This window comes from Castor canadensis, chromosome 6, assembly GCF_047511655.1.
Source record: "Castor canadensis chromosome 6, mCasCan1.hap1v2, whole genome shotgun sequence".
Taxonomy (NCBI): Eukaryota; Metazoa; Chordata; class Mammalia; order Rodentia; family Castoridae; genus Castor; species Castor canadensis.
Window position 1 is genome coordinate 170,204,748 of NC_133391.1, and position 22,716 is coordinate 170,227,463.

General features: G+C 39.8%; 1 protein-coding gene across 10 annotated transcripts in view; it reads left to right on the forward strand.

Annotated features, from left to right (window-relative positions):
- Window positions 1-22,716, forward strand: part of Sema5a (semaphorin 5A) — a 435,987-nt gene that overhangs the window by 324,998 nt on the left and 88,273 nt on the right. For all 10 annotated transcript variants that reach the window (XM_074077743.1, XM_074077739.1, XM_074077747.1 and 7 more), the window contains one exon: window positions 16,871-17,078. In XM_074077743.1, the coding sequence (XP_073933844.1) occupies window positions 16,871-17,078 (208 nt within the window). The remainder of the gene's footprint in view (window positions 1-16,870; window positions 17,079-22,716) is intronic.

Consider the following 22,716-nt stretch of genomic DNA (forward strand, 5'->3'; position numbering starts at 1 on the left):
TTGCTATCAACTGGCTAACCACAATGTCTAAGCTCTTAAATAAGAAAATAGATTCTTAGTACTGCAAAATCTGGAATAGTTTAATTCTGTTGTGATATATTAACAAATTGGATCTTCATTCACGGAAAACTCTGATTACATTCTCAGATCACCACAGAGCTGTAGTCCCTCATGCTTTGAAAGGGATGTTGCCTGCAGTGTAGATCTTCCTAAAATGATTTAATGTACCACATTGGACATTGTAACAGGGGCTGTCCAATCGAGTGAGGTTTCTTGGACTCTATTCCTTGGCGCAAAGTGGATTCACTCTGCAGTCAGATTACCTGTTGGATATTTTATGCCTTGGTTGTGAAGGTATGCTGTTTATGATTTTACACACATCCTGTCATCCTTAACTGATACATATTACCCCTGCCCGGCAATGATGACCAACCTTTACTAAGCATATTTAGGCCTTGGCCTCTACATTATTGAATTCTAAAGCAGACAGTAGTGTACTCAGAAAGACTTGGAAGGAGGAAAGGACAGGAGATACTACAATTAAGAAGAGTGTTGTCCATAGTGGTCGTTCTAATTTACATTCCCACCGACAGTGTATGAGGGTTCCTTTTTTCCTACATCTTCACCAACTTTTGTTGTTGTTTGTGTTATTGATGTTAGCCATTCTACCATCAAGTGAGGTGGAAACTTATCATGGTTTTGATTTGCATTTCCTTCATGGCCAGAGATGTTGAGCATTTCTTCATGTGTTTTTGGCCATTTGAACTTTTTCCTTTGAAAAGACTGTTCAGTTCCTCATTTCTTCATTGGGTCATTGATTTGGAGGGGAGTTTAGTTTTTGGAGCTCCCTGGGTTGCATGTTTTCTCTCATATGTAGAATATAGACCCAATACAAATACAAGCAATATTATGAAAAACAGGGCCCACTAAGGGGGATCATACATGAGAGAGGGAGGATAAAAGAAGGAAGTTAAAAAGGTGAATGTGCTTGATGTACTTCATATACAAGAGTGAATATAGAATTTTTAAATCTGTTGTAATCAATGAGAAGGAGACTAAGGTAGAAAGGTGAAAAATAGAGAAGATGAACCAATTTGGTTTACAATACATATATACATGGAAATGTCATAAGGAATCCAATGCATAGTTATCTTATACAAACAAAAATGTCATTTTTTTTTTTTTACAAAAGCAGAGAACAGGAGGGCAGAACGGGTCCTGTCTGCAAGTTTATATCAGTGGTCATGAAGTCTAGGGCTTCACCCAGTAGGATTTTAATCATGGGTGTCTTTGAAAATGGTGGCTTACATATGGCACACAGGAGCCCAGAAAATTATCTGCTATCACAGGGACCAGATCAACAGGGCAAAGTACATACCCTACTCCACAGGTGCATAAAATCTCTTTTTGGGAATACAGTTGTTAATTGCTTAATGACAGGAGCACATTCTGAAAACTGTGTCCTTAAGCTATTTTGTCATTGTTTGAACGTTTTAGACTGCATGTCCATATGCCTAGGGGATCTAGCTTACTACACGATAGGCTTTCTAGCACAGCCTGTTGCTCCTAGATTAAAGTACATCCCTGTACCAAATAGTACAGTGTGTATATGTACTGTACTACATATGCTGTGTATGTATAGATATAACTTACAACACATACACAGTTCTGTAGGTAGTAGCAACACAAAGCTAAATATCCAAAGCATAGAGAGGAACAGGCAAAGTAAAAGGCACCAGAAAACTTTCACTTCATTATATTCTTATTGAATTGATATTTATATGTTGTCCATTGCTGATCAAAGTATTATTACAGAACACATGACTGTATTTGTAACCTACTCCTGGCCAGAGACTGTGAAGCTGGTTTGACTGAATCCTTGGGTCCTAGAATCTGCAATTCTGCTACTCTATTCCAAAATTTGCCCACAGTGTCTTGCAGAGCTCAGCATTTTACCATACCTGACTCAAATGTGATACTGCATGAACACATGTCAGCTGACTTACTTCTCAGGCTGCAGCTCAGTGCACTTCCCTTCTAAGGAGCATTGAATCTTACAAGTGCACCAGCCATAGCCCTTAATCTTCCTTGTTCATTTCACACTCTCTCCCTCCCATGCACTCATTACCTTTCTCTGCCTGGCAAATGTCTGCTCCTTTTCCAAGGTCTGTTTGAAAGATGAAGGTTTCTCTCCGCATCCTCTCCCAAGAACTGTTTCAGTATTTCTTCTCTTGTTCAGAAGTCCAGATTCCACACAGTCTTCCTTAAGTTACTCATCCCCTACCTGATACATCCCACTACTCCCCCTGGTTTCCCCACTTCTGCCAGACTGGAGGTGAGGGGCTGGACACTGAAGCATTTGAAACGTCTCAGTGTGACCAGATTGTGTTCATACATGGGCTAGAAAAAGGTGGACCTTGTGATTCATGACTTATAACTAGATAGACATTGTTTACTATGGTTCATTCCTCCCAGAAAAATCAAGAGCAGGTGAAATGGAGTTCTCCCAGGTAGTGCCTTCCCTCAGGTCCAGAAAATCAGGTGATAGAGAGTTCAGGGTTCACACATCAGAAAAACTTTGGAAGCTGATATTTTTGTAGCAAAAGCTACACTAGAAAATGACCTGTGTAAATTCTCCCAAAAGAACAAATGAAACAATGAGTATTTGTGTTGAAGGCAAACTATTGACAGTTTTGAGTCAAGAGTTAACAAAAGACTGTATCATCCCTGAGGTTCATCTACAGATCCAAGAAGTTCACAGGCTCTCCTGGTCATATGACATCTCTGTCCCTTGTGGGTAGGGAAACTAGAAGATAGACAGGAGTCATAATCAGAGATAGTGCCAAAGCCATTCTGCTTTGCTGAGAGGATTTCTACTGCCAGGTGGAAGCGAAGGTTGGAGAGCTTCTAACCGTGTCTGCGTGTCATGTGTTCAGTGTCACACAAAAATCAAGACAAGAACAATGTCAGATGAGCATTGACACTGCCTGGCCAGGGGTGTCACATCTCATGCACTAGAGGGAAAACCCAGGTAATAAATACTAAACAGAAGAATGCTGCTCTGTGAATTCAACAAGTTATTAATTACTTAATAACAATATTAAGCTTTTGCCTTAATGTAATATCTATTAAAATAGTGATTATTATTGCTATTAACAAACAAGCCAGGTCAATAAACAAGGATAGGTTGGGGGTACATTATTTATTATAGTTTAGGAGATACAAGAATAAAGGTTAACCTTACAAGTTGTCTTCCAAAATACTATATATATTGAGCTGGAGGTCTGGCTTGTCTAACATGTGTGAGGAGGTGGATTTGACCCCTCCACTGCCAGTGTAAATTATGTATATTTCAGATGTACCATTTGATTTGACACACATGTACATTGTGAAGTGATCACACAAGCAAACAAATTAGCATACTCATTAATCTAATTATAATCTTCCTTCCTTCCTTCTATCCTTCCTTTCTTCCTTCCATCCTTCCTTCCTTTCTTCCTTCTCTCCTTCCTCCCTTCCTTCCTTGCCTTATTTCTTTTTTGTTTTGGAGGAAGATAATGTTGAAGATAAAATCTACCCTCTTACCAGATTTCAAGTATTACTATATATTATTGTTAACTATTGTCACTATGTTATACATTAGAACTACAAGCCTTTTCCATTTGTTATAACTGAAACACTTTGTCCTTAGCTTTAAGGAATTTGCAATTTGGGCAGAGTTATTGAGGAATATGCAGGAAGTCATTAAGGAAGGAGGCAAATTTATGTTAAATAGAATTCTTAAGAAGTTGACTAATGCACTAAAAGTTCATAACAAGGATGAAATTAATATGAAGTGAAGTAAGTAGAAAAGAATTGAACATCACAGCCTAAAGGAATATTGAAACACCCTTTCCAAGTATATGTGAGTCACATATTTCCCACATAATGTCAGAAAATGATGTAACCTTGTGAGTCTCCATATTTGCATCTGTCAAAAATAAGAATCACACTATCTATTGCACAAAGTTGAATTAAAAGAAGAGACATATCCAGACCCTGTCATTCACAAGTAGTTTTTCACACCCTGCCAGATGGCTTTTCCTGTTCATACAGGAGATTTAATATACAATGAAAAATAACCTCTGGAATGGAGGGAGGGCTTTTGGCTGTGGTACCCTCTTACTCTTATGACTATAACTAAGGCATAGAGAGTGCTTTCATTATGCAAGAATGGAGCCAAGTGCTTTCCATAAAATATGCCTTGGGGCTTAAAGAAGTTTAAGAAATATTATCACTCAAAGCCCATCTACCACTGACCTCACTGCTGCCATAATTGATGTGGACTGAAATCTGCAGCCCATAATTGTTAATCACCTGATCACATAGAGTCACCTTAAGTTCTTCTCAATAATATTGGTCCCCAGCCACACTGCAACCCTCTGCGATCCCAGGCCTGGGGCTGGACTTGGAGTGTCCACTTCATCAACATCCCTGCATCCCTGCGTAAGTTCTATACTCATAAAATTTGGGAAAGAATCTGCAGGGGTTAGAGCTCTCTTCTTGCCATAGCTTCCCTTCAGCACCCCACCCCTCAACCATATCAGGTCTACATCTATCTTCATGTCTTGTGGGACTTGAGTTGAATAGAAATTTAGGCTTAATTTATCTACCTAAGCTCTTAAAATAAGTGATAGAATTTTTAATGTGACTATTTTTCTGCTATTCATTAATAATCAGAAAAATTGAATAAGAAAAGTTAAAAACTGAATTTAATAGAACAGTCCTCCAGGACAGAAATTTGAAATCATGAAAATTTCATTTATTCATTCATGAAACCCTGATTGACACCTGATTATGGGTTCAAGCAGGTAAAGTATCATGGATGAGAATGACCTCAGCACTTGATGGCAATGAAAGCTCACATCATACATGAAAATACAGATGCTGCATGATTGACCCAACACATTTCCTTACCCAAAGGCATGATAACCTTCTATGAGCACACAGATTTGGTGCACACTGATCTGGCTTGGGAGGTCATAAATAGCCCCAGCGCAGAGGCATGGGTACTGGTTCTTCCAGATGGGGAGGTGCTGTCTGGTGGAGACGGAAGGAGAGCTTTCCTCAGAGAAAATGCAGAATGTACAAAACATGCAGATAGAGAAAGACACAGGTGTTCTGGAAAAGCTAGAGTTGTAGATGGAAAGACAAGATGAAGCTCGATGGTGGAATGGAACAGTCTAAATATTTTATCCTCACAATGAATTCAGGATTCCAGGTGCATGGGAAGCTTGGGTTCAAAGTGGAGACAGATCTGTTTGGGATGCCCTGAGTTCCTCTTGCAAGTAGAGATCGGACAGTGTTTTAGAAATCCTTCTTTGAAGCATGAGAAAGGTTTGGTTCACTAATAGAGATCTCATTGTCTTTGAAGCGGTAGGAACAGATATGATCGCAAGGAAAGCTCACAAAGTTCAAACTACCAAATAACTTGGATATCAGGCACTAGTTCATAACGGTATAATGTAGCAACTCAGAAAAATGACAAAATAATTTCCTTATTATAATGAATAAAGAGTTCTCATTCCCCTTTCAAATTAATGCTGCCAAAGTGTAAAAGTGCTTAGCATAGATTTTTCTCAACCATCTTAGTCGACAACTAATGAGACCAGACACAGTACAAATCTTACCGCTGGGGGCTAAGACCGTAATTTAGACTCTATTCCTGCCTGGTGAGTATCAGACAGGGGCTGCCAACCATGCCAACTGCATGGTTGTTTTGTGATTTAGGTACAATAAATCTAAGGCAAGTAATTTTCTTTTAGAAACTTGAATTGCTTCCTTAACAGAATGATTGGGGTTAGATGAGAGCTTTTGAAGGATACACACAGGGCTCTATTAATTGCACTCTTGGTTTAAATGTAATATGCTTTTTATTCATAGGAAACTCCAGTGGTAAATTTCCTATTAGGCCTGGCTTATGATTTAGTGTACTGAAAGAGCTGTTGAGGTTTTGTTTTGCAAAGCAGTCAAAGCTCCTGTAATGGAGGTATCATTTCCCCCATTGTACTGATAGGGACAGGGAGCCAAGTGAGTAGGACTTTTCATCTGTAGTCCAAGCAGCAGCAAAAAATAATAATAGAGCATTCTTGCAGAGCATCATCTATAAACTCAGTTAGAGCCCCAGTGCTATGACCTGGGCGTCAGGGTAAAGGGGTCACACAGAAGGTAGTAACCTATTCTTGGCCACACAGCCTATAACTGTTGGATCCAGGAGTGTCACCAAGGCCATTGTGTCCTAGTGGTGCACTCAGTGACCATGAACAGTGCTTGAGCACCTACTGTGTATCAAACGTTCTGGAAACCAGTGACATTACAGTGAACAAGATAGGCTGTGGCTTTGGTGTCTGACCCTGGAACTTATATGCCAAGGGTGGGCATAGAGGAATGTGGTTAAAACAATTCTTTAGGATTAAATAATGTTGCATTTAATTATGGCTGGGGATGTTTAAACTGGCTAACATGTTCTTTTTTGGAAAAAATAAGCCATTAGGTGAATCTGATAACCAAGTTAATTTGACTCTCCTTTTCAGACATGTATTAGCAAGAACGTCCTGCTTTTTTTCTCAGAATTCCCCTTTGCTATATAAGTAAAACGCTGAGCTCCCGGTGCCTGACCAATTTAATTCATTTGCTCAATTACAAGTTAAGAGAAAGAACTTTTGTAATGTATTAGATGTCTGCTGCTTTGGGATAACGACCAGCTGAATTGATGAACTTTATATAATGATCTGTTGCTATGGCGACGAGCTGCCCAGTGAGTGGAAGAGGGTATTTCATCTTTACCGCACTGATAATGCTTGGAATCATAGCAGATCCGAATACAGAAGGTTTTCTTTTCCTCTGCTGTAATTGGGTTGATGAGACAAACACTAAAAATGTCTCTCAGATACCATGGCACAGAATCAAATTGAATCAAATGCACAATTGGAAATAAAGCAATTTAACTTCTGTGGTTAGTAGTCTTGTTGTTCACATGAATCTCCAGTCTTGTCACAGATGGCCTTTGTCAATGTTGCCACTTGTCTCTTTCACAGGTTTAATTTCTACACTAAATTCAGCCCACGGAACGTTGAATGACAAAAGTTAGAGATGTAGGCAAAAAAACAAAAAAAGCTGGGTATACATAATAGGTTCCACTGCCCAATGCCTGGTGACCATCCCTTCATCTTTATATCATATTTTCCTGAATAAATTCCCCTTCATTCTTTGACAAAGAATTTCTTTCTTTTCTTATAAAGCAAACATTTCTGTTCATATGAAATATGTTACAACCCCATTCTGTACATTTTTTATTGCATTTTAGAGGGAACATATATTTTGGAATTGTGTTGGAGTGCTGTTCTTAAGACAAATTGATTTCTCTGAGCCTCTCTTGGCATTGCTCAGGGTTCTCAGGTGTGTAAGAGTTTAGTCATTATACACATAAGACATAATGACTATAATGTAAGTATTGTTTAAGCATCAATTTGTCATTGTTAAGCTTTAAAGAATTGCAGAAGTGTATCTCATCACATACAGGAATGAAAAATCAAACATCATTTTACCCTCAGTGATAACAAGTGTTACATTATGTTGACTGTGTTTCTTTTCTCTCACTCTCTCCATCCTTTCCTTCCTTCTTGGTGAAGGTTTGTTTTCACAATGTTTGAAATGCTGATGGAGCTAAAATTCTAGGCATTTTCTGATAAGATGTTAATTATAATCATAGACCTTTTCCTCAGATACTTGAAAGTTCATTCTTGAGTATCCTCTAAGTTTTACTCTTTAATTTTCCCCAAAGCTCACTAGAGGCAACAGTGTAAAGGTTTTGAGAAATAGCACCATCCACTTTAATTACCATATAATGTTTATCAAAATGCACCAGTTTTTCAAATTCTACCTGTTCTGTATCACCCTCTCCTTCTTTCCTTAATTAGATCCATACACATCGGGGCTAAGTGAAACATATGATAATATTTGAAAATAATAGGTTAATAATATGAGTTTTATGATTATACAAGGGCAAAACACTTATATGTAACATATAATTTATAAGGTCTTTATAATTCAAGTGCTAATATTTTAAGAGAAAATAGAATTTTTGGTCTAGTTTTGAAATTGGTCTGAACAAATTAATCTGGTTTACCAAATCTGTTGGTTGTTTCCTGTTTTGAGCCTGGAGTTCTTATATAAGTCTTCTTTGATCACCAAACTTCAGTGCTATAGATTTAGTGGTTTAATGGCAGAAATTCTCATAGTTCTGTGGGCTGCGAGTCTAAGGTCAAAATGTTGGCAGGTTTTATTCTTCTTCAGGTATGTCTCTTTGACTTGCAGATGGTGACATGACCTTCCCCACCCCAAGCTTGGTCCTATCTATCTCACAGTCTGTTATTCGTATAAGGAAGAGGTCATATTGGACAAGGGTCCACCTTGACCTCTTCTAACTTATCATTTCAAATACTTACATTTAAATACAGTCACATTCTGAGACATTAGGCAGTGGGACTTTAACAAATGAATTTTGGGGGGGACACAATTTAGTTCTTATCAGTTTCCATCTTATTTTATGCCATACTTGAATACAAAATGAGAAGTTATTGTACATGAATTTGGTTAAATAAACCATTACATTACTGTCAAGATGAAGAATGGAATCTTGTTGAAACCATTAAATCCACAGTAGCTACTTGAATGTTGAAAATTAGAAAATACCAGCTATATTCCCCCAATGCCAAAAATATAATGTTCAACCACTAATAATTGAATTGTGTACATTGGAGATTACATAGCAGAGCAAGTGTTATTCATGGGTTCCATTTTTTATGCAAACTTCACTGATTAAGCATATTTTATATCCCTTTAATGGTTTTTTAAAAAATGAAACTCAAATTGGAGGGTTGGTTTTTTCATCAGTTTATTGTCTTACTTGTTTCTTGAGCTCATAGAGATGAGAGCCTAAAGCCTGATAGAAGATTCAGATATGTCCTGTGCTAGTTCATGTCGTGGAAACTGTGATAAAATCAGGACTTGACTGTAAAGTATAGATAGGTTCACCTTTATCTGTGTCACAATTACTATTTAATATACTCTTCTGTCAGCTCAGCAGATCTTTTAAGAATCATCAGCCATACTCTTTCTTATTGAGTACTGTAGGGATTGGGGACAATGTTTTTATACTCTTAAAACAAAATACCTTTTAAGATTCTGAAACAAGGATTCAATAGTTTGACCTGTGGAATTCATGGAACCTTCCTGGTTCTTGATTCCTTGACTGCAAAATTCAGCTTCTAACTCCGATCTCCTGGTTCAAGTTAGAAAGCAGAAGGATGGAAGATGATTTGCATTTAGAGATGGGCACAGCCAGGCAGTCACTCATATTCTCCTTCAAAAGTTGATTTTGTTGGATTAAGAAAATTGATCTCCTTTTATTCGTTAGGGAGAAACGAATTATATTCCTCTGACTTTCTGTTTATAGAACATGTTATACTCCTGTATTTCTCTTTCCTTCTTAGGTTAGTTTAGGGATGAACATATCATGGTTTTCTTTCTTTGATTTGCATTTAGATTAACAGTTTTTGTTAGTCAGCCTTTGGGGGGACATTTAAGATTCAAACTATGATATATGTGAATTACTCAGGCTGTCAGCCACACTGTTTTTGTTTGGGAAGTTGGTCAGTGTCATTCAGAAAAGTTATACAGAAACCACATTCTGAAGAAAAGTGGGGAATAGCTTGACCTCTAGGTGAATGGAAAACTGTAGAATGTTCACAAAGGGCAGAAAGAACCTTTTGGTTATGATTTCCTTGTGCCAAAGTGTCAGATTCTAAACTGACCTGGCAATAATTGCATTTATTCTCACAGGGTATCTGACATCTGCTTTTGGGCACATTGTGAGCAAGCGATGCCAGGTTCCCAGGTACGGATTTAGAGTTCAGGTTCCGTGTCATGGCCACACTCACTTGAGTGGGTATCATGTGCACTGTTACTTAACTATCCTGATCCTCCAACACCTTACCTAAGATTGGTGGCAATAGGTCAAGTTAAACATTTGTAGATGGTAAGTCTTTTATTCAAAGGAAATAATTCAGCAATCTCCAATATGTGAGAAGCAAAAAGGTGACTCTTGTCATGCTGTAGGTTAGGAATTGTCTCCTTTTTGCACAGAGGGAGAGCAAGGAGCCTGGCTTTCTGGGGCAGCACCAGTATACCTGCATGCGTGGTAGCCATGTACACAGCCACAGCCTAAAATGGCCAATACCACAGTGACAGCCTCCTAAAATATGGCTAGTCTAAATTAAATGCATATAAGGTATTTCTGGATTTCAAAGACCTAGTATAACAATGAAAAAATCTCAATAATTTTACACTGATTATATGCTGGATTATCACCTACATATATAACATTTTGGATACATTGGGTTAAATAAAATATATGATTAAAATTAATTTATCAATTTCTTTTTCTCCCTCTTTATAAATGAGAGTACAACTAGAAAAAGTCAAAATTATTTTTGTGGATTATAATATGTCTCTGTTAGACTTTCCTTGTCTAGATAAATTGTCTAAGTCCCCTCCTCCTGACACCAGTACAGGAAGGTTTTGTGGGGTTTCCATTGTTATTGTGGCTTCCCCAGGTCCCATGTGCCGTTCATTCCTATGAAATGTGTTAGGACTTTGTCCTGGAAGCTTATGACCACACTCTGCTCTAAGAATATCATTTCATTTAAACCCAATTTTTCTTTTATTTCCTGCTGCAAACCACATTTTTCTTTTCAGTTATTCTTCCAGCAGTGTGCTTAGTAACTCATTTGTCCCTAGTCATGAACCTATTTTTCTATAGATAGAGGTTGGAGAAACAAGCCTTGGTATTTCATGGATTATTTCTTGTGGCTGGAATTCCTTGGGGGAATTTCCTCTTGTTCTTCTCAAGTTATATTCAGTCTCTTAATATGTGTTGTACAAATATTTCTTCCCCAGCAGTCAAGTTGAAAAGTTGAATGTTCACTGTTTCTTATGACAGTGTTCAAAGTTTGTCTTTGTAAACCATTTTAATTTATGACTTTTTCTTTCTCCTTTGGTTTAATTCCTAATGGTGTAAATTGTTGAGGTTGAAATTCCTGTGCATCTTTATGAAAATTCAGATTTACCAATGTTGTTTGTACCCACCGTCAGATTTATGTGTAGTCTTCCTTGACTTCATTGGTCACCATCAAACACCACTATTAGGAATGTTTAGACCACTTGTGCAGTGGTCGGTGCTGAAACAGTTCTGCCACTATCATCAATAAGCACATCAAGGAGCCCCTCTACTTTCTTGAAGGCTGGTCTGGTCATCATATAGTCTTTATTTCTTTATGCCATTCTTTTCCTTATGCCTAGAAATATTCATTTCTGAGTGTAATAACCGCTTGCACTCATCCACAGTTATTTGAATATCTTTTTGCATGTCTCATTGAAACTAAAGAAGATACTTTAAAGGAACTGAGGCCAATAGGAGAAGGGGACCAGGAACTAGAGAAAAGGGTAGTTCGAGAAGATTAAATTAGAAGGTAACACACACGCACAGGAAATCAATGCGAGTCAACTCCCTGTATAGCTATCCTTATCTCAACCAGCAAAAACCCTTGTTCCTTCCTATTATTGCTTATACTCTCTCTACAACAAAATTAGAGATAAGGGCTGAATAGTTTCTGCCTGGTAGTGAGGGGTTGGAGGGGAAGGGAGGGAGCAGGGAGGGGAATGGGGGAGAAATGACCCAAACATTATATGCACATATGTATATAATAAAAAAAGAAAAAAAATGAAGATAGTATAAGGGAACAGGAATGCCATCACTGTGTTGCCTGGGATTATCTGCATCAGTGCTGAGTCTGAGGAGGGAGTATGGTCCTTGTAACCAGAGGAACGTCATGCATTTTTGAGCAAAGGCCACCTCTGCTTGGCCCGCAGATGGGCAGTAGATTGCACTTATCTTGTCACAATGTTGACTTCATTCTTCTTAATCCAAAATTGGCTTAGTTTTATGACTGCTACAAGAGTTCATATGAAAAAAAGAGGGAGTGCCAATGGTTTAAATACAACTCCCTCTTCCTCCACACCACATTGTACTGCTTCCTCAGCCATAAGTGTTTAATTATTGTTTACTTTGAATTTGTCATTATTTTCTTTTACTTTCACGATGAGAATTGACGTGAAAAATCCTCTCATCTCTGAACATATACTCCACAGGAAATATGTATCATTTCTACTCTCTGGACTCAGTTTCTTCATGTATAATGTGAAAATACTCAAACATGTATTCATCTCATCATCACTAGCTTTGCTGAGAGGGCCAAATTAGATGTGAAATAATAGGTCTCTAGGAGAACAAACAAAAATATGAATGCTCACTTATAATTAAATTTCACATAAACCCTGAATAATGTTAAATGGAACATACTACTACTAAAACATTATTCAGGGATTATGTGAAATCCAAATTTAACTGGGCGTCGTGCATTCAATCTGGCAGCCCTAGGACATGAACATGCCTGCTGTTTGGCCCATATGAGGCAACTAGTTATTTGCTATAATGTGTAATAATCCTTTTGTGTAGTAAAAATTGTTGCCGACATTCAAATCACAACTTTGCTCTCAGCAACTATACTATCACGATTTATGAGTCTTGCAGTGGCTATGTCATGAAAGAGGCATAGTTTTCAATTTGAGAGTTAGCCAATCAAATTTGTGTCCACAAGACGCTTAGTCGCTGATATTGTCATGGAAAGACAAATGTCCTGAGTGCTTGAGCCAAAGCAGCATCCATGCTGTGTGCCCTGTGGTCAGCTCCAGTTCTGTGGCTCCCCCTCACATTCCAGTCCTCTCTGTTGGAGGGGTGAGCTGCAATTGACAAGGAAGTGACACTTTTTCTCTACTTGCTGATCTCAGAGTTACAGAATGATTAAGAACATTTGAAGTCATTTTGGGAGTCTAAATTTCCTCAAAGGACTTTGATTTAAAATATTGAATTTGAGATGTGTAGAAGATATACATATTCCCCCCCATGGCAAATTTTCAGAGTGAATATTTTATCAGATGAAAAAATTTCAATGATTTACTTCATTCATATTTAGTATGTGACACTTTGAGGTTGAAATCCATCCATACTGGGAAAAATATGTTTTCTTATTCATCTTCAAACTGACCAAAATAAAAATAACTCTTACTGAAGGTCAGAATGATGAAGTGTCAATCAAAACTCTAGCAAATATAGGAGTAATAATCACATCTTCACTCCAGTTTTCCTTCCTTCTGTCCTTCCTTCCTTCCTTCCCTCATTTGTTCATTCTTTCACCCAGCAGACATTACAAGGCACCAAATCTCTTCTGCACACAATGATAGCCATTATGAAACAGTCAGTGGACAAAAAATAACATAATCCCTACACTTTTAGAGTTTATGGCTTATGGTGAAGTATAGAAACCACAAAACAAGTCAATGTGAACTAAATCTGTGATATGTATTGTAAAGACAGCAACTAACTTCAAAGAACTCCGAGGGATAGTCTTGCTATTGTGTTCTCTCATAGCAAATAGATGTTTGACTTTTTTGGGGGGGGTCTTTTTTTAATCTGGGCCCCATCCTTTTGCCACTGAAAGAAGATGGCATTGTCATTTGTCAACTTAGGCAGAGGAATCAAACAGACAGAGTGGGGTTTATCACAGCTCTCGGCGCTATATATATTCCTTGGAAGCCGGTTGCCCAAGCACAGAGAAGTGGAGGTGAGGACAGAGCCTGAGGTGAGGAGGGGTTGGGTCCGTCATGGCCTATGGATGATCTGTGCCATGCTGTGATCTTCTGCAAAAGGGTTGAGGCAGGCAAGTGGAGTCATAAATTGTGTGCCCAATACTGACTCTAGATGTCACGTGTAGGGTAGAACAAACACTGTTGAGAAACCCAGGTAAGAATGGGGTTCTTACTCAGGTAATGGAAATCAGGGGTAGCAAGGTGTGGATAGATGAGTACCAGGTGAACTCCAGTGAAAGGAAGGAGGACCTGGGGCTTAGTCCTTAGTATTGGGGTTACTCGCACTGCTGTCCCTAATATGGTACTACAGGAGTTAGGACAATCTGACAGTGACATGGACAGTCACTATTAGGCCCATGGAGTTGTTCGTGTCTGTACACTACCCCCACACACATAATATTCAGCTGCAAATTCAGGGCCAACATTTGGCAGTGAGATCTGGTCCAGGAAGACTGAGGTGGTTGTAACTGTCCTGAGGATCATCACAGGAGAATACAAAGACCATGAAGGAGGGTACATGAGCACAAAGCAAGAGTGAGGCACAAGCAGAGTAAGAGAAGGCTGCAAGGAGACAAGAAGAAGCTCCTGCAATCCACTGAGGTCCCAGTGTGCTGATCCTGATGCTGAGGGACAGGGGGACTTCAGAGGGGACTCACTGTGCAACCAGGTGACCAGAGATAAGGAAGACACAACAAAGTCCCAGGTTGTAGACTAGCAATGAAGCCATGCTGAAGTGCTGAGCTCTATAGTTTTATTGGATGCTGTCTGCTGGAAAATGAAGTACAAGGTGCTCAGAGATATGTGGAGATGGTTTTTGATCAATGATGAGTAATTTAAGTAAGCATTTAAACTCATTTTAAAATTTGGTCCTTTTTGCAGTTGTTTTCGATTTTGAAATGCATATGATATTGATATTGGGGCTATTATTAATTTGGGCATGTTTTTCATAATAATAATCCATCAACAAAATAAATAACAGACAGCCAGGGGTTCTTTTGTTGAATAGCTTATAACCCATGTTTGCCATGCCATACTAGGTTGGTGACTGTCATAAAGTGGTGATTCTCTAATTGGGTTCCCACTGCTATACCCTCCACCCCAACTTGGAATTACTATAAAAAGTTCTGCCTCACTCCAGGGGGTAGTCAGCTGCTTCTGCTCCTCACCTTCAGCTTGGCTGACAGGTCTCCTGTTGCACGGATGTTCCAAAGGGTTACTGGAGGGTGTGCCTGTCATTGCTCCCTGGGAAGCTGACACCTGCATCTGCTAGTGCCTTCTGGAGACTTCCTGTCAGGGTCCTGTCTGTGCTGATGTCACCTTCCTAGAGTTTTCCTCTTGTCCTGTCACTGCTTCGCTTCTGTGTAAGTTTATTGCTGTTTAGCCCCATCCTTGCAGGAAGATCTCAAGTCTCTGACATTAATTTTTCCTATAAGCTCATGAACTCTGATCAACAAACAAGTCAAAATGAAGTTGCATTGTAGAATAATGAAATGAAAATTTTCTTAAATGTTTATATTTGTGATCTGTGAATTTGCTAAAATATTTGCTGTTGGTTCTCTCTCTCTCTCTCTCTCTCTCTCTCTCTCTCTCTCTCTCTCTCTCTCTCTCGTTCTCCAGTGCACACAGGTACACACTCATCCATCAAAGACTGGATGAGGTGCTGTGTTGTTAATCTTCCAGGCATAAAGCAGGTTTCAGTACATGCTTGACCTTTTTGAAAAGTAACATATTTAACCAGCTACTTTGAAATAAAATTATGCAATTGTTACTGATACTGTGTACAAGATTATACATACCGTTTAGTATATGTTCAGGGAGGTGTTTCATATATTCATTGTACCTAAATTCAGACTTGTAAATATATGCATATGTATTTTCTTTTTAATCATAAATCACCTCTGTCTCTAAGGATTTTAATGGAGACAGGAAAAATGTATTTCTGCCCAACGTGTTTTAAGCTTAATTAATTGGAGTCTCCTCAAGCCATAGGTTCTTGATTATTTTTTCTGGTTTTAGGATAAATTCTTCTGTGTTTATAATGTAAGACTTGTGGTGATTTGAAACTTGGGATCATGATGGGTTTTGTTTAGTTTGTGAACTCAGGATAACTCCAGGTACTTCATCATGGATTTTTCAGATGCTTCTACATATTGGGACTTGAGTCACTGGCTTTGCAGAATAGCAGCACTGGGCACCACACCACAGGTTTGTCTTCAAGCCTGTGCCCCCCTGACATGAGTGCTGGCCTTACTGTGCCCCTCACTGGAAAGCTGAAAAGACACTTCCCTTCACAGCCCATCTGCAGAGTCTGCATGGTTCAGCGGACCCTCACCCTCCAGCAGCATTCATAGCCAAACTCATAAAGAAATGCACATGCACACCAGTGAGCAAAAAACCTGAGGCCAGGAGCGTTTGTATTAGGTCAGAAATGGATCAGTTTCAGAAGCACAGAAAAGGACCAAGAACATGGAGATCAATAAAAGTATCCCAAAGAAGCAGAGATAGAGAGGAAGAGAAGGAACTGATGAAGACAGAGGAGGAAGAGAGATGGAAAAGGATGCATTTCCCCATGCATGAAGGAGGCATTTACATCACGTTTGTCCTGTATATCTGCACTTGTCAATTACTTTGTGTCTTCCCTGCCTGGGCAGCAAAGTAAGCACTTCTGACACCAGAAATCCATTACTGTCCTTTGAGGACTTCTCTCTCCTGATAGTCTCCACAGAATAGCATAAAACTTGCAACTTTGAGCCACAGCAAGGTTTAATTTGCAATCAGTTCCTGGATTTGCAATCACAGAGGCAAATGGTAGATAAGCAGTTTTCATCCCTGGCTCTGCATTAGCATCCCTCCAGAGTTTCAAAGAATACTGGTGCCTGGGCCCCACATTCAGGGGGGCCAAATGAGTAGGTCTTTCATGAAGGCCTGGCATTTGCAGTTCTGAAAAATGCTCAGATGATTTTTCTGACTGGAGAACCATGCTGTGTGCTCTGTGTACTCTGCTTAGCTGACAAGTGGTTTGGGAGACCCATTAACTTCATTTCCTTCCCTGTTGCCTTCACAGATTACGGCACCATTAAGAAAGTGCGGGCACCCCTGAATCAGACCTCGGGCAGCTGTTTGCTGGAGGAGATTGAGCTCTTCCCAGAGAGGAGACGGGAACCCATCAGGAGCCTGCAGATCCTCCACAGCCAGAGTGTACTGTTTGTGGGGTTGCAGGAGCACATGGTCAAGATCCCACTGAAGAGGTGCCAGTTCCATCGTACACGCAGGTAGAGTGTTCCTGGGGGCTGGTAAGTAAGAAAGAACCACAAAGAGAGAGGGCAAAGGACCCAGGAAGGCTGTCAAATGCCCCGAGGTGGATTGGCCCCAGGACCTTGATGTCTATCTGCATGCACACCCCAGGAGGCAGGGTCTTTCCAGCAAACAGATTTCCTGTGTTGACAATTAATCCTGTAGTTGTCTTCCCAGGAGAAATCATGTTAGTAACATCTGTTTGTAGTCATGAGAGTGACAATTAATTAAGTGCGTCATGACACTTAACAAAAATATAAATATTTATATTATAATAAATACTACTTTTATATAACATTATGAATAGTATAACACATGATCTAAATATCAGTGATAGTATGATATTTGGTATTCCAACATTATATATATATATATATTTTATTTGAACACACATACACACACACACAATCCAGACGTGCGTGTACAACATTACAGAATGTTGTAAAGTGTGTGTGTCCCCCTAGGTCAAGTCTCTTCTTCTGATAAAGTCCCTGGGAAGGGTCAATGCTGAACTGTGGCATCTTCTTTGTGGGACACCCACAGGATGTAGTACTGGACACCAGTTCTATTGGTTGCTGCCTCAGTCCTGAGGCTCTAGCGTCATGCAGGCAGGCTACAGAGAATGAGGGAAGGAAGGCCGGGAGGCACAGGAAGACCTCCGTGCCATTGCTCCTCCCCACTCCTCTCTGGCCCCTATGCTTTTATTTTCCATCAGTGTCCATCATTGACTATAGTGACCTTTGAAGTTTAAGTGAGAAGCATGCAAGTCTAGGTGCTTAGGAAAGAGAAAGGGGTTGTATACATAATAAATGTGACTATAACTTTGATGTTGGAAATTGCATAAATACTCTGACCCTGACAAAAGTTTTCCCTGGAGGAAACCACAGTCTGAATGGTTCTTAAGAAGGATTCTTGTGTAAAAGGAAGGTCTTCATATGTACTCATCTCAGTTTTCCCTCAAGGAGATTCTAGGAAATTAAATCCATCTATAACATCTGCTCTGGTATTTGAGAGAAGTAAAAGAATACCAGGATCTGCCACTTGAGTGATAATGCTATTGTGAACATTAATAAGAAATAGTGATATTTATTTAAAGCCAACTTTATGTATGCCTGCTTCCAAAATTTAACCAATGACTGTTTGCACTTTGTTCTGGTTCATGCCTCCTACAAGGCTAGTCTAGAATAGGAATTATGCCTCTCCATTTGCTGCTGGTTCCATGGATGACAGAGAGAATTGGGATAGCTGATGGGCAGGTCATAAGCTGAATGCAGCTTGAAGGGCATCAGTCTTCTAGCTCTAGCTCAGTGAGCTCAGAGTTGTAGTGGTGACTTTTGAGGGAGGTGTGACACAGGGTAGTCACAGGAAGACACAGGCCTGAGCCATCTGTAGGATGAAGTTTCTATTGCCAGAGTAGGGATGGGTATCTTGGCAAAACATGGGACAATTTGTCCTTTTCATGTCACTTTGCTTCACTGAGTGTGAGTTACACCAGACTGTGAAGCTCAGGAAAGAGTCCTGTGTCAGATCATGAAGAAGGCATGGTATCTTGTTCTTCCATGCAGCTGAACTTCAGGCCCATTGTGAATCCACAGGAGCTGGTACCCCTGGCTCAGAGGCCAGGAGGAGCATTGGTGATATAGTGGTGAGCACAGCTGCCTTCCAGAAGCCAGAAGGAGTCCATAGTCCTCCTTTTCTTTCAAGGAGAATGAGGCACTTGTCTGTCTTCATTAGCCTCCTGGGAGGAGGAGAGTTTCACAGTTCTATGGGGAGCAGAGTCCCCCTGCCATTTTCTTGTTCACCAGCTCAGAGCACAGCAGCAAGAGATGAAAACTCCATTGTAAAGCCAGAGTCTGCTCTCAAGTGTGTAGGCTTGTGTTTGACCCTTCATGTTCCATTTGAGAAACAAAATCTAAATATTGTGACTTAGACATCCCTCTGAATTCCTTCCAATGTGGTTCCTCATCATAGTCCTCCAGTAGAAAGACAGATGCCCATAGTTAACACTCACTTGAGAACAGAACCTGTATTTCTAAACTGTCTGTATGACCAGATTTTTATAAGCATTACAAGAAAAAGTGGTAAGGTTTTTTGACAAAAAGCAATTTTAATTTTCCAGAAATCTGCCTAACAAAATACACTTAATAGGAATATGATAAAAATTGGGTATGTTGTAGTAATTTCTTTGTCAAGTGTACTTCCCGTGGTAGAATAACAATAATTTCCTTTAGCGTTGGAAAAATCAATTTTGTAAATGAATTTTCAAAATACTTAAAAAGAGAAACTGAGTTTAACTAAATGATCTTCCAGCTCTAGCTCAGTGAGCTCAGAGTTGTAGTGGTGACTTTTGAGGGAGGTGTGACACAGGGTAGTCACAGGAAGACACAGGCCTGAGCCATCTGTAGGATGAAGTTTCTATTGCCAGAGTAGGGATGGGTATCTTGGCAAAACATGGGGCAGTTTGTCCACCTTGAATATAAGTGCGGTCCTTGGTTTTGTTTTGTTTTGTTTTGGTGAGACCAGGGTTTGAACTCAGGGCTTACAAAGCAAGTAACTCCTTGAACCACGCCTTCAGTCCATTTTCCTCTGATTATTTTGGAGATGGGGTGGCATTACCTATTGGCCCAGCCCATCCTTGAACAGTGACCCTCCTGATCTCTGCCTCCCAAGTAGCTAGGATTACAGGTGTGAGCCTCAGACACCTGGCAAATACGATACTTGAATGATCAAGTGAGCCTTCAGAATCTTACTTACCTTTTTCATTTTCTCAAATATCTGTTTTTCAAAGACAATTCACAATGACATCTATTAAAACTTACAAGTGATAATAATTCCTATGATTTCACAAATTTCTTCCATGGATATGTCGCAGTGCCATTTTCCTTGATGCTTCATGATGCTGACCCTGAGAGTAACACATCATTCCTATCATTTGGAAAAGACAGTGGAAGCTCAGATTTTGGTGTCCTGGCCAGAGTGACAAAGCTTCTGCAACATGAGACCAATGTCAGAGCTGGACTTTCTACCCTCAGGGCCCATACTGTATTTTTGGTTTTCTCTGTGTCTCTGGCACAATGAGGATATCACATTCATGACCAGATCTCATGGAGGAGTTACTCCAGTGCACTTTCAGGTGGGCGCTGTTGAGCTAGCTAGTACCAGGAAAGCCAGAACTATAAAGTCAAGGTGTCCTTCCACTAGACTCTTCTCTATCCTTGAGATGAGGCAGATCAGACACAGAAATTTCAATATCCTACTTTTCTAAAGTATTCCAAAGTGAGTCTCCATTGGGAGCTATTCTTGGGGTAGTCTTCTCTCCTTGGGGGTCATTACCTTTGGGACAATGTACAAGGGAAACTTACTATCCATGCATATCCTTTTTTATATTAGGACTGACTGACCAGATATACATATACATTTCATAAAGCGAATTAGTACTTACTAATTTTTGAGCCAATTGGGATCTGGCATTCCAGATCTGGTTCAGTGTTTGACAGTGGACAGTAGGGAAGCTGATGCCTACTGAGGGTCACTTTATGAGCACCTCGCTCAGGGGGAAGGCTCTGTGATACAGTCTGTGACCATTAAAGTGGGTAAAGGCAACTCCATAGGGGGACACAGGAAATCAGTCACTAACTTAATCTCCACCTGCTACTTACAGGAAAGATAGACTCTAGCAAAGACCTCACTGATCATTTCACTGCCTCAGTAAACAAAGAATGACCACAGGACTTGGGCTGTGACAGTCATGCCTAGAAATCAGGTTGTTATTTCTTTGACACACCAGGAAGCCTTCCAAGTGGTAGGATAATTGAAGCTCCAAGTCTAAGCAAAAGAATGTTTGGACCAGTGACAGGAGGACTTCTGGCTCAGACTTTTAAAACCATTGTAAGGACTTTGCACTGACTGAAACTGTGGCTCAGCAAACTTTCTCTGCAAAGGGAAAGAAAATATTTTAGGCCTCCCAGGTATAAGGTCTCTGCTGCAAGAACTCAGCTCTGTTCTGATGCATGACCATAGTGACTGGGCAAGGCTATGGGTCAAGCAAAGATGAGAGAGTCCACAGGCAAGGAAGCAATGTGCTATTTTTTGATTCACACAGTTCATAGCTTACCTAGGAGGCCGAGTAAGAGCAGACAGGTAGGACAGTGTCATACCAGAAGACACTGTTGATGGAGCCATGTGACAATGCAATAGAATACTCAGGTCACTGGGCTGCCCCAGAGTGATTCCATTAACAACAGAGCAATTTGAGAGCCTGCAGCTGTGGCCTAGTTGAGGGCAGATCAGAAAGCCTGTACTACATCAGAACCTGAATACTGTGTCAGATTTCTTCACAACAGCCTCCCTGAACACAGAGAGGTGGAAGGCAGGTGCAGAAAGGCTTTGTAGCAGCTCCTGGTAATCTTCCCATGTCTTAGGATTGGGGAGGATCACGGAGAGTACTGCAGGTAGCTGTAATTAAGTCTTTCCCTGTGACTTCTGTGCAATCATGAACAGTCACCAAAGTGCTGGAGTAAAGCTTTGCCCTACATTCTCTTTCAGTAAAACTTGAGGCAGCATCCTAGATATGGTCCAGGGGCTAGGGTTCACTCACTCATGCAATACATCATTATCACATAGCTTTTTAATGAAGGAATTGCCATTAAGTATATGTCAATTAATGAAAATAGATATTTAACTTACTATAAATTCATTAGAGAATTATATAGATTTACTCTGTACCCTAATATTCTCCAAATATCATAGTTTTCAACATTCATAAGTCACATATCTATCCATCCATCTATCCATCTATCTCACACCCACTACAATTTATGAGATAAGTTAGTTAAGCCTGTCAGATTGCAGAGACTACATTTTATAGATGAGGTGTCCATCTGAATCAGAAAGAGAATGGAAACTAGGATTCCATGCACTGTGTGAATGAAGCCAATTCAGGCTCCATGTTGGCTGTAGGAACATCAGTCCCAAACGCTGAGTTTGGTATGGTTCTCCACATTCCCCTTGGTCTCTAGCGTGGCATTCAGCTTAATACAGACTCAGAAATATTTGTTGAATTAAATGAACTCTTTGCCTTTCCCTCTCTGTTATTTTACTGAAATACTGAAAAGAAAACCTACATTCTTGTGAAAAGTGAAACTCCCTTTATGGAAATGTGATACAAATAGCAAAAGAATTGAAATCCCTTGGGTGTCTGTTTTGTTTCATGAACTAATAGAGGAAAGAAGAAAAGCTGGGAACTTAGAAGAATCATAGCCCATGCATAAAACAGGAGAGTCACACTTTCTAAAATATGCTTTATAAAACTAGAAGGAAAGATGCAAATATTAAGAAAACAACTTTCTTTGTCTCCACTGGAGTTAGCTGGTATATTGTCACTTGTAATTAGGTTAGTCTATAATAGCATCATTTAGTTAAAGAAATTTGCACCACATTAAGAAAATTGGTATGGAAATTAGGTTACTGCAGGACATTCATTGCTTTAAAGGACAAGTCTTAAAAGGTGAAGTTAATAGGCTGGCATCTTTCCTAATTAAACACTCTCCAAAGACAGCATCTGCAGAGTGGGCAAAACACACAACGTGCAGAGGGAAATTTGAGGATCCCCACATG